Source organism: Amphiura filiformis, chromosome 13 (assembly GCF_039555335.1).
Source record: "Amphiura filiformis chromosome 13, Afil_fr2py, whole genome shotgun sequence".
NCBI lineage: Eukaryota > Metazoa > Echinodermata > Ophiuroidea > Amphilepidida > Amphiuridae > Amphiura > Amphiura filiformis.
The window spans coordinates 43665821-43678128 of record NC_092640.1 but is presented as its reverse complement, the minus strand read 5'-3'; the positions used below and the strand labels follow the sequence as shown (position 1 = coordinate 43678128).

Sequence of the window (12308 nt, the reverse complement as noted above, 5' to 3'; positions counted from 1 at the left end):
ATTTGATTTCTGTTTTGTTTAAAAAAAATACAGTCAGGTTGAGGACAATTTGTTATTATTTATTTTGTTGAAAATGCAATAAAGTTGTGTTGGTTTGCATTTTTAAGGGTCAGGCGGGTTATGCCAATCAAACAAATTTTTTATGCCCAAGAGGATGTTCCCTTATTTAGGTTGAATAAAGTACATTTTGTTTTTCTGATTACTCTCTACTGAAGATAGCAAATTGACCCAGAGGAGAACACAGTTTTTGTTATGGAATGTAATCACAAGAATAAATTTATAAGCAAGAAAATTTTGGGGGGTTGTTACGGAAAGTGCTAATTGTATTATAGTGTGTGATAATTTGCTATCTTCAGTAGATAGCAAGCAAAGTTTCAGGTTTATTTGGATGAAAATGAAAAAAAAAGGAAATTGAATAAAGTACATTTTTTTCTGATTACTATCTACTGAAGATAGCAAATTGACCTATACAGTAGAACACAATTATTATTATGGAATGTTATCACAAGAATAAATTTAAAAGCAAGAAAATTTGTTGGGGCTGTTATGGAAAGTGCTAATTTGAGGGCTCAGTGACACAAAGACGTAACTCCATTTTTTGTGAAAATGAAATTTTGATATCAAAATTTTCAGAAACATGAGCACTTTCCAATAAATATAAAGAAGTACGGTGAAATCAATGGCTAGTGGATCATAGACGTAACTACATAAGTCAATGTGGACTATTATCTTTAAACTCATTTCTCTCAGAATGGCCAAAATGGAGTTACCTCTTTGTGTCACTGACCTCTCGAATTGTGTTATACTGTGTGTCAATTTGCTATCTTCAGTAGATAGCAAGCAGGAAAATATGTAATTTGTTAAATTTTCCAGTTTATTTATACAAAAGGGCTATATGGAATAGGAAAATTGATTTTGCCTGATAAAGGACTCGTTTTGCATGATCACAGCACAGTATGCTCCTGTAATTCGGCATATCATACCCAGAAAACACTGCATTACATCTGTGCTTGTATTTACACAGACATACTCATGTTATTGACCTATTTCCCCTGTGTATTGAAATAATTTGTTATGTAAATAAAACAATATCTTCTACTTACATCTGTCATAACAGATATACCGAAGATCCAGAGAAGGTAGTTTACCCTTCCCAGAATCCTTTGGAACATGATGCATGACCTCATTACATCAAATGACACTCCTCTTACTTTGTACAGGTTCCCTTTGTTTTCATGTTGAGAAAATACTGGCTAAACTTGGGTCGATAGTCAAGAAATCAACATATTTTGCAAGATCGGGATATGCTCTGTTCATTGAGTAACTTATCACTATGGACCCATGTTGCACTTTATAGCAAATCAGTACAGATAATTGAAATGGAAGAAATGCATTGTGGGAAGTAATTATAAGATACCTTCTCCGCATAAGATCTCTTAAACTTGACAGAAATATTTTGCAGTCATAAATATTCACATTGGTCATATTTCAAACAAGTTTAGAGGCAATTTCACCAGATGATGAAATTTTAATGGAATGTTAAACATGTAGGAAAGGAAACACATAGTTTTGTGAATGAAAAAAAAAGTTGTGTAGTTATTGTGGCAAATAGAGGATTAAAATAAGCTCAAAATACTGTCTTGTTATGATAGACCAGGTTGTGTCAGAAATTGAATTTTATTATTTTCACAGTAGCTTTCCTTTCTGATTTATTACTTTCTCATAATTTGACTTTATAAACCAGAGGAAATGGAGCCTAACATGTACCTGAGTCACTTAGATCTGATTGGTATGATCAAGTTGCAGGAAATAAGAGAGATTGGGACATGTAATGGAAAATATCATCTCAATTCTCTTGAAATGTATTCAAAATACTATATAAATCGCAATTTTTCGCGTGTGGAAATTTTGCGCTGTACCAATTTTGAACTACATTGCTTTACTCGTTTTAAATTCAAAATTTTTAGTTTTCTTACCTATACCTATACATAAATGTATGTGCACATTTTTATTTTCGCAGTAAGCTGCATTGAACAAAATGCATGTAAATTTTAATGTTCCTAAAAAATTCCCACTGTTACTTGTACACAAGTGGTGAAATAGTGAGTATGTCATCATCATGTGAGTATAAGACAGATGTATGTCCTGTGCAATAGCGTCCTTTTGTCTAAAATGTATATCACTGTATACAGTCCGGTCCGACTGCCTGATCAGGAAGTACTGCCGAATCAGGCAGCATGTTGCCGAGTCGGACAACACAGGGTTTGGTAACCCTTCCGAATTTGACAGACTAAGGACTAAATTGTTCATGGTGATTTTACATCAGGCAGCCATTATATACAACTTTTTGTAATCATATGACAAAATGGATTTGCCACAATATTCATCAAAGAATTAAAATTGAGAGAAACTAGGTAACTATTTTCAGAGTGATGTTTTCTCTTTGTGAAATGCCAGGAGTGAAATCAACTCTCAAGATAATTAGAAGAGAGTGAAATTCCACTCTTTTTGTTTGATCACTGTTGGCACTCCAGGAAAGAGTGACGTTTCACTATTTTACTTTGTAGTTAAGATTCTATACAGCGCATTGGGGTGACTTGACGGAATGCGCTTTGCTTTATAAGCATGTCATTCTTCTGGAGGGAAGGATCATATTCCAAACAAAATTTCATCAAATTTGAAATTTATATTTAGTCTCTAGGTTGCATATAGATTGTAGGACTTTAAATTAGCTTATTTGCATAGCTAAGGGCCAATATGATGGAACAAGGAATGGAAGAAAGAAATTGACATTTATAAGGCTTTTTTAGTCAGAAGAAATTTTTATTGCATTTTATATTTTCATTATAAATGTAAGGAAGAAAGGTTAAGATTGACATAAAGCTTTTTAGTCAGGAGTTATGCACAATAGAAATTTTTCTTGCATTTCATATTTTCATTATGTAAGTTTCATTTTTTGCATAATGTACAAATCTGCTATTATTCACTGCTGCGCAAAATTGTCGTCGTATACATGGTATAACACAAACTCAGTTTAAATTTACATAAAATCTATTGACTATATTAGTGTTTGCACTGTTTGTGTATCAAAACAATCTGATAAGATTGAATCAAAATGAATCTTGATTATCTACAGTTTTTGTTACAATAGAATATAGAGCCGTGAATGAAATTCTGATTTGGTTTCATTCGGACAGATATACAGGGTGTCCCTGAAAGAACTATATCGCCGGAAACTGAATTTTTTTTTGGTATTTTAATGCATAAACCAAACATAACTAAATAACTCATGTGGTTACGGAATATATCAGCCATCACATACTTTCTGAATTTTGCCTATTGACCACTCCGTTTTTGAAATAAAAGAATTTTACGAAACTACTTCATTTTGTATTCGTTCCACACAGTCAAATAATGACAATCGACGCCTTGTTCATGCGCTGATGATGTGCAGTGATTTAGCACTCTGAATACAGATCATTGGTTGATATTTGAATCCGTGGAAAGATTTAAAAATGAGGGAGTTTTGTATTATTTTACATTTCAAGAACAGTGTGGTCAATTGTCAAAATTCAAAAAGTTTAATAGCTGATTTACTCCTCAACCACATCAGTTATTTAGTTATGTTTGGTTGTGGTGTTAAAATACCCAAACAATTAAGTTTCTGATGATACAGTTCTTTCAGGGACACCCTGTACAGGGATATTACTGTTTGTTATTGGTAAAGCTCTCTATGTTGATCCTCAGGATGGCGAATTACAAATCAGAAGAGACTGCTCAAAGGCCCATTCAGTAATCCCAGAGAAAATGTAAACAAATTGAAATTGTGTATAAATTGCCTGAAAGTGAAGGATTGATCATTAAAATTGTCATTTAGTTTTGTTTTTTTCCTGACACTTCTGTGGGCTCTGGAATTGGTAACTTTTGTCCATCGAACGTTGCCTGTTTTTGTGCCTATACATACGTTGTTTGTTTTATCGTGTCTGCTTATGTGCACAGTGATGTTTATCACTTGTTGTGGCAGTGCACTTTTGTATTCCCATTGATCCCAGTTGTTTTTGCTGGTTTAACACTTGGAATTGGTCATTTTTGGCTATCGAACTTTACCTATTTCTGTGCCTACAGTTGTTTTTTTGTCCCCCTCTGCGTACCGTTTAGTCTATATTTTACTTATTTTCCTACATCAAGTTGGTACACACTGAATACGTACTCAGAGATTTTCTGTAGGCCTACATAAATATTTTGCCTGTAAACACTCCTCTAAATGATCAAAACACTTAATGGAAGGAGGCGCAAAGATAATTCCTTGTATTGGTATTGGCTATCCCAATTATCAACTGATAGTATATATGTGTGAGAATTATGTATACTTTTATCTTGCATTCACATTAAAATGTCAAATTTTGTTTTATTTGGATGCTTACATGTATGTCATTTATTATCACATTTTTGCTGTTTTTGAAATCTGAATTTCAATGAATTTGAGGGTATTCATGCAGGTCTGATGGATATTAGCAGTCAAGTTAGCTCAATCGATAAGGCGTTCGACTGTGGTGCGAGAGGTTGTGGGTTCGAACCCTGCTGGTGCCTAGTACGCTCACGTGGAAAGAAAATTGAGTTAGCTTGAAATTCCCCTGGACAAGGAACTCACTGCTAATTTGTCTCGTTGTAACCCGTACGAAACTCGGGGAGCTGATCCTGGTTTTGATGGTTATTTGTGGAATGTCTAGGGTGTGCGCTCTTGAAGCAGCAAAGTCCCTGATTTGTTGTTTAATGGTTTGTGGAATGATGTTGTGCCGTAGTGGTCATCGACAACCTGTAAAGTGTGCTGAGGCTTGTGGATTAACGTCTAGGCGTTGTGCCTGTGCGTAGCGCACTATAAATCACTGCGCTTTTTTAAAAAAAATTTTAAATTGTTCGAGTTCATGTTATTACACAAAGCCAATCTGGCAATATGCCGAAATGGCAGGACATAGAGGAAAGTTTAGACTAAAGGAAGCCAAACTATTTTTTAGCTAATATTGCAACATTTTAGGATTTATGCCAAGTTTAATATAGCATGCATTTCTCAGTTGAAGTAAACAAAGTTTGTTTTATCAAAAGATTAAAATCTTTTGATATCAATATTTGTCATCATATTAGATATTGCTCAAGTGTCTAAAAAACAAGATCATAGATAAATTTTGGGTCCAGTGAGGAATCTTTGAACCATGATAGTCGTGATAAAAGGGTGAATGAACTCATTCTGGAATTGTGATTTGATTATATTGTTGACGTTATTAACGAAATGAGCTTATAATATATGTATATTTATAATGGAATATCATGGAATATGAACACGGATAGGTTTTTACGCAAGAAGGTATTTCTTTGGCCAAGGTAGGAAATTCCAAACGTTTTTGGATTGTGACTCTATTTTATATAAACTGGCCTCAAAAAGAAACTTATAATTTTTCACAAGGTCATATCTTAAAATCCTGTCTATAAAATGAACAAAAATTACACACAGGATTACTTCAATACTCTACTCTAAACACATGTCAGTAACCAAGCAGTTGTCCAACTGTCACAACAACAAAATGCTCTGACATGGAACACCTTCCTGGACCACATTCACAGCCCAACAGATTTCTTTTGCTGGGTTCCAGTTATTCGCCTGTAGTCCCGGAAGCTGTTCTGTGTCAGTGCATTTTACTGTTGTGTCAGTTGGACAACTGCTTGGTTACTTACATGTGTTTAGAGTAGAGTATTGAAGTAATCCTGTGTGTAATTTTTGTTCATGTACAGGCGAATGATTGGAACCCAGCAAAAGAAATCTGTTGGGCTGTGAATGTGGTCCATGAAGGTGTTCCATGTCAGTGAATTTTGCTGTTGTGTCAGTTGAACAACTGTTTGGTTACTGACCAGTGTTAAGAGTAGAGTATTGAAGTATTGTGCAATTTTTGTTCTTTTTTATGCACATGATTGTAAGATATGACCTTGTGAAAAATTATAAGTTATATTTTTTTGAGGCCAGTTTATGAAGAACTTTGTTGCAAAACCCCTTGCATCCACTTGAGAACACCTTACAAACTCATCACAAAATCACTGAAATATGGGGGTTTGCAACAAAAGCAGTTTTTGGCGGGATGCTTGGGTAGGATGAGCATCCCGCCAAAAACTGCTTAGAAAGAAAAGACCATATGGCATATGTTGTCCCTATTTTTTAAATGTTAATTAAGCCATCCAACCAGTACCGACCCCCACTAGCCAGCATTTGTTGCAAACCCCAGTCGTTATTTTCATGAGTGATGTTGATGTTTATTATACATTCTTGCCTGTTTTTGCCGATTGGGAAAATTTCAAAATGATAATATAATAATATATATTGCAGTGTCATTTCTGAGAAGTTTCTTTTATTTAAAATCTTATTTTCAAGCCATTTTGGCCACCAACCATAAGTCACTGCTTGAACACGGACTGTGTTCAAAGTAGAAGAGATGTATTGAATTTGAATAAATTTGTGATTGGAGTATCAAATTCAGTGCTAGCTTTTTGTTAGTCAAGTGTATGCAATTTACTTGAGGGCATTAGGAAAGCAAATGACCTGTAGTAAATTAGCAACTGAATTTTAAAGACATTGTTGAAACTGTCAAGAATCATATGTGACCTGCTCCCACAAAATGAGCGTAAAGTTGCAGGTAAGGCTTCTGAGTTGATGTTCTTTATCTGATGCATAATGTACAAGCCAGCCCAAGCAAGCCATAGTGCTCTGAGTATGGCCTTTGAAAGTGCCCTATTGTGCATGTTGTGCCTCATTTACAAAGGACATACTATTGGCATACTGAATGCCCCATTCACAAAGGCATACTTCTGGCATGTACAGGTGCGCATCAAACACATTAAAGAACATCAATTCAGCAGTCAGGGGTCTTGAAACTGCCAATGTGTGAATTTACGCTCCATTTCAGGAGCAAGTCATCAAATTACTACATACACCTGGATACTCTCTGATGACCAATCAGCAGCCATCACACCTCATTCAAAAACGACAGATGAAATGGCTTGGGTACATCCTCCGGAAATCACCAGATGAGCTAATAAATATCCATGCTCCATATGACTCGCAACGTGGCAAAAGGAGGCGTTAAAGACAGAGAGTACTTTACCACCAGTGCATCACAAACTTAATCAACAGGGCTATTACTCTTTCCCCAGCTGAGATCAGAAATGCAGCTCATATAGGACAAATCTTATTGGAGGAAGCCTGTGAGCGACTGCTACGCAGCCGACCAATGATGATATAAGCTTAGGCCATGTCTCAATATTTTGCCTGTATAAGTCCAAGTCTTGGTTGCACTAATAAAACTTCAAGTGGGCCCATGGTTTGGTGCAGAGTGTCAGGTGTAAAAAATCCTTATTTAGATAGGAGGCTCAAGTCACAGGTCCTTGGTTCCTTGTCCTCGTTTGCAAGCCTGTAATTTTGTGGGTGCATATACTTGTTTATCACTAAATATGAACACACACTGAGTTCTGCACCAGCAAAGGTGGACACATGCCAAACCATGGATGATCCACAGTTCCTGGAAAAATGCATTTCACATTAAGTCCCCAATTGGTAGGTAATATAAGTATTATTATTACCAGTTACCTGTTACACAAGTTTTCATTTTGTGTACATATCAATACACAAACATCTGCAAGAAGGTCCTCAGCCAGGGGATGAAAATTGATACACATATTATGTATTTGCATAGTAATGTGCATGGTTCACACTCTACTAAATATATTTGCCACACTTCCCCCTCTGGTTATGCCACTGGTTATCATAAACTTGTGGAAGATTAACTCCTTAATCCCTGTATCTGTTTTTATCTTTGTGTACAGGAAGCAGAGCAGTGGAGATTTACAGAGTCGTTTGAAGACAAGAAAGTTGCTAGGAGTTGGAGAGAATGAAGATGGATCTGTCCCTCTCTCAAAGGTAAGATTTAGTTGCTTTGGGATTTAAAAAACAAGTAAGGGAACAACCCAAAGGATCATGATGTCCTATAACTGTATCTAGTTTCATTTCATACCTGTCCCCTCCCTCCCTCCACTATCTGTTATGAAACCGGATCAAAATAACATTGTGATGTTTTTGAAGACATAGGAGAATGTTAAGATTAAGATTTAATTTAAATCTGGTCAACCAGACATACCTATTTTGACGGAGGTAGTCGTTCCGACGTTGCGACTGAAACCTTCAGTCTTCAGCTGGGTTGTGATGCAAATGACCTTGAGTACCGGACACTTCCGGTATTGATGACAATCGACGAGGAATGTCCTTTATGATTCTGTCTCAAGGTCATTTGCATCACAACCCAGCTGAAGACTGAAGGTTTCAGTCGCAACGTCGGTTCGTCCGTCAAAATAGGTATGTCTGGTTGACAAGATTTAAATTAAATCTTAATTTCAACATACCCAGATGAATGAGAGTCTACACAGTTTGATAGGAGAATGTTATCAACCATTTTACTGCCTAAATGGAAAAGGATGAAAACTTACTCTTTTGGAGCGGTCTGATGGACCACTAGCACTTCAAGAACAATCCGAAAAGACCTCATACTTTAAGAAGAATAAAAATATGGTCAACTTTACTCTCAATGATTTACACAATATTAAATCTCTACTACATGTAAGATAACACTTTTCTACATGGAATCAAAATTTGTGTTACTTTTCAAGAATTGAAATTTTTCCACTTTGGTCAGTGGTACCTGAGATCACTCTTTTTCTCTCTTTTACATTAAGAGAGTAACCTACTCCCTCCCTAATGAAACTAGTATCATTTATAGGACATTATAGGGCACAGTGGCTCAATGGTTACGGCCTTGGACTCATAATCTGAGAGCTTGCTTGACGTCCCGCCACCGTGTTGCGCCCTTGGGCAAGGCGCTTTGTCTCGCTTGCCTCACCCCATCCAGGTTCAATGGGAAGCAGTTAGGGGTAGTCACAGTCATTGTACTGATGAACCCTGCGCCATTTGTAGGCTGCAAACGTGGTTGCGACATATTCTAATAACGGCGGAATAAATGTAAAGTGCTTTGAGGCTGTTTACGGCATAAAGCGCTATATAAATATCAACATTTATCTACATTTATTATCAATATTTTGGGTTGTTTCTTAAGTTTTCAAAAGACATTATTATAGCAGCTAAAACATAAAATAAGTTCACACATGAATATAAATTACAGCAACTTTATTATTTAAACTTCCTAAGATATTTATTTTTTGTAGTAGATTAAAACAAATAACAACTTTTGTTCAGTGTAAACTTTAAATCATATCCTAAAAAACCAAACCTAGATCCCCACAGTTGTGTAAAATGTTAAAGTCATAATGTACGATCTTATAATATGAATTTGGTTAATTTTTTTCAAACCTGATTTTTTGGCATATTTGTAATGTTTACACCTGTCACAACTTGCACCTAAATGGAATCAGCCAAATTTGTTGTGTTTGTAGGTAAACAGAGCAAAGTTAGACATAAAGTCATAATTCAAGAAATTATGACTTTATGTCCGCCCATAGAACTGCGTGTTAAAAGGCCAAAATAACAAGCAGTGTTTCTTTCACGTTTCCTTGTTATTTCAGCTCAAAATGGACAGAAACCATTATTACTAGTATTATTTCAGCATTTTGAGTATAAATGACAAATTTAAAATTTGAAGGAAATCGTACATTAAGCCTTTAAATAGTAATTAGTCTCTTAAAACTTAAAAGTTTGGATGGGTATTTGTGACTGTGTCAACTTACAATTTATTTTGTGTCCAGACCTTTGGAACCATCAGGATAGAGGTAGCCTTTTGATTAATGTAGACATCACCCTGATAACTGGTTCCACTATTTGTATTATTAGAAATCACAATACCCTCGATATTTGATTCAGCCAAAAAACTTGTCATTGTTTCATCTAGATGTCATATCATTTATGAACTTTGTACTATATATTGAACAAATTTGACCCAGATATCATTTGGTAGGTCTAGTTACTCCATGTCATTGTATTAGCTTATCCAGGGCTCAACAATATATTTGGTGCGAAATCCTGTGACACACCACAAAGTTTGCTTTTCTCCATGCAAATTGATTTTTTCTGTGCAATTCACTTATTTCATGCCAAATTTCAGGGGAAAATGTGGTTTACTATTACCTGGAGGGGTACTCAAGTTTTGTTTTGGTAGGGGTGTACCCCCGCTGAGAATTTGAAAGTGAACACATCAATATACTAATTTTTCAAGAAATTTGGACCCATCGATACACCAAAAGTTAAAAAATTTCGGCCAAATTTTACCCAAATTGTCTTAGTTTTTACTAATTTTCCCAAAAATTTTGGCAAAATTGGGCTATTTTGAAAAAAGGACCCATCCATAAGAAAATTGGCCTAGTAGAAAAAGGGGTCGTTGATATACCAAAAGGCCAAAAACGCTACCCATGTTTACGGTACACATCCCTGTATGGTCTTTTGTACTGAGCAACCCCTCTCCCTGGACTGTTACATTTTGCTCACGAAATATGAAATGACAGCCTTGATTATTAGTAACGTAAACTCAAGTTTAAATTACTCTCTATTTTGGATGTTTTTAGCAAACTTCAATTAAATCTCTGCAAAATTAAACTTACCCATTTTTCATACTGTACATACCAGTTACTCTGCAATTCCCCTGCAGTTTTTGCTGAACCATGAAATGGTATCAGGCTACAAGAGTGAATGTTACTAGCTTACTTGCTTACTTACTAGCTTACTAGCTTACTGACTGACTAACCATTTGGTCTGAAATGGACATATCTCTAAATGCCACGAAGGTATGACCCCATGAGTGGTGTCATATGAAAGAGAAAAACATAAAGAATATAATAAAATTATTTCCAAACGTCGGAGGTCATCCAAGGGTCACAGGGGTCAAAAAGGTCATTTTAACTGAAAATGCTCCGGTTAAGCTTAAATTTACATGCAATGATCCTTGTGACATTCTAAACATGTTTAAAACACTTAAAAATTTATTTAAGGTCATAAAGGGGTCATAAAGGGGTCAAAGGTCAAGGTTCTCAAAATGCTCCAATTGAGCTGAAATTTAAATGCAATGATCCTTATGCCATTCTAAACATTTAAAAAATATTTTAAGATTCATTTAAGGTCATTAAGGGGTCATAAAGGGGTCAAAGGTCAAGTTTTCCAAAATGCTCCGATTGAGCTGAAATTTAAACACAATGATCCTTATGACATTCTAAACATGTTGAAAATATTTTGAAATTAATTTAAGGTCATTAAGGGGCAATAAAGGGGTCAAAGGTCAAGTTTTCAAAATGCTTCAAGTGAGCTGAAATTTAAATGCAATGATCCTTATGACATTCTTAACATGTTTTAAATATTTTAAAATTCAGTTAAGGTCATTAAGGGGGTCATACAGAGGTCAAAAGTCAAGTTTTCAAAATTCCAGCTTCTCACGATCAAGGTATATTAAAACGGCAATTAATAAAACAGTCTTATTAAAATTAATACTATCCTGCACAGTATTGCTGCTTGATCAGATCGTCACAGTCATCCGCCTAACTTACCTGGTACCCTTGCAAAGGGCACAGTTGCTCTAGTTTATTTTATATTCTTTACTTATCCTCTTTCATTAACACCACTCGGGCGGTCATACCTATGTAGCATTTCGAGATTATGTCCATTACAGACTCCGTGTGACAGTGGTATAGGCCTACCACAATATACTGCCGAAGCCACATGGTTCAGCTATGGTGCGGTTATCGCTCTAGTTTCATTTGACGTAACATTTGCTGTTTTTTCCACTTGCCCTTGACTATTTATGGTGAGGACACAGTGGCTCAGTGGTTACAGCCATGGACTCATAATCTGATATTTTGCTCAATGTGTATGGGTTCGAGTCCCCGTCCTTGCACCCTTGGGGAAGGAGCTTTGCCTCGCTTGCTTCACCCCACCCAGGTGCAATGGGAAGCTGTAAGGGATAGTCACAGTTGTTGTACTGATGAACCCTGCGCCAAACGTGGTTCCGACATATTCTAATGATGGCGGAATAAATGCAAAGCGCTTTGAGGCTGTTTACGGCATAAAGGGCTATATAAATATCTACATTTATTTATATATGTATAGAACAATACCTTATTTCACATGGGTTTCAATTTGACACCTTCTTGGAAATCATTGGGCTCTTCTTTCAGAACTACTTTTGTTTCACATGGGTTTAAATTTGACACCTTTTGTTGAGTATAAACCTTGCTTTGGTAACACGTCTGTATCCTCAAGACGGCCACCCTGTGGAAAA

The 12308-nt window shown here is 35.9% G+C and overlaps 1 protein-coding gene across 5 annotated transcripts in view; it reads left to right on the top strand.

The window, feature by feature from the left end:
* Window positions 1–12308, top strand: part of LOC140168398 (tumor protein p53-inducible protein 11-like) — a 455473-nt gene that overhangs the window by 346853 nt on the left and 96312 nt on the right. For all 5 annotated transcript variants that reach the window (XM_072191782.1, XM_072191785.1, XM_072191783.1 and 2 more), the window contains one exon: window positions 7867–7960. In XM_072191782.1, the coding sequence (XP_072047883.1) occupies window positions 7867–7960 (94 nt within the window). The remainder of the gene's footprint in view (window positions 1–7866; window positions 7961–12308) is intronic.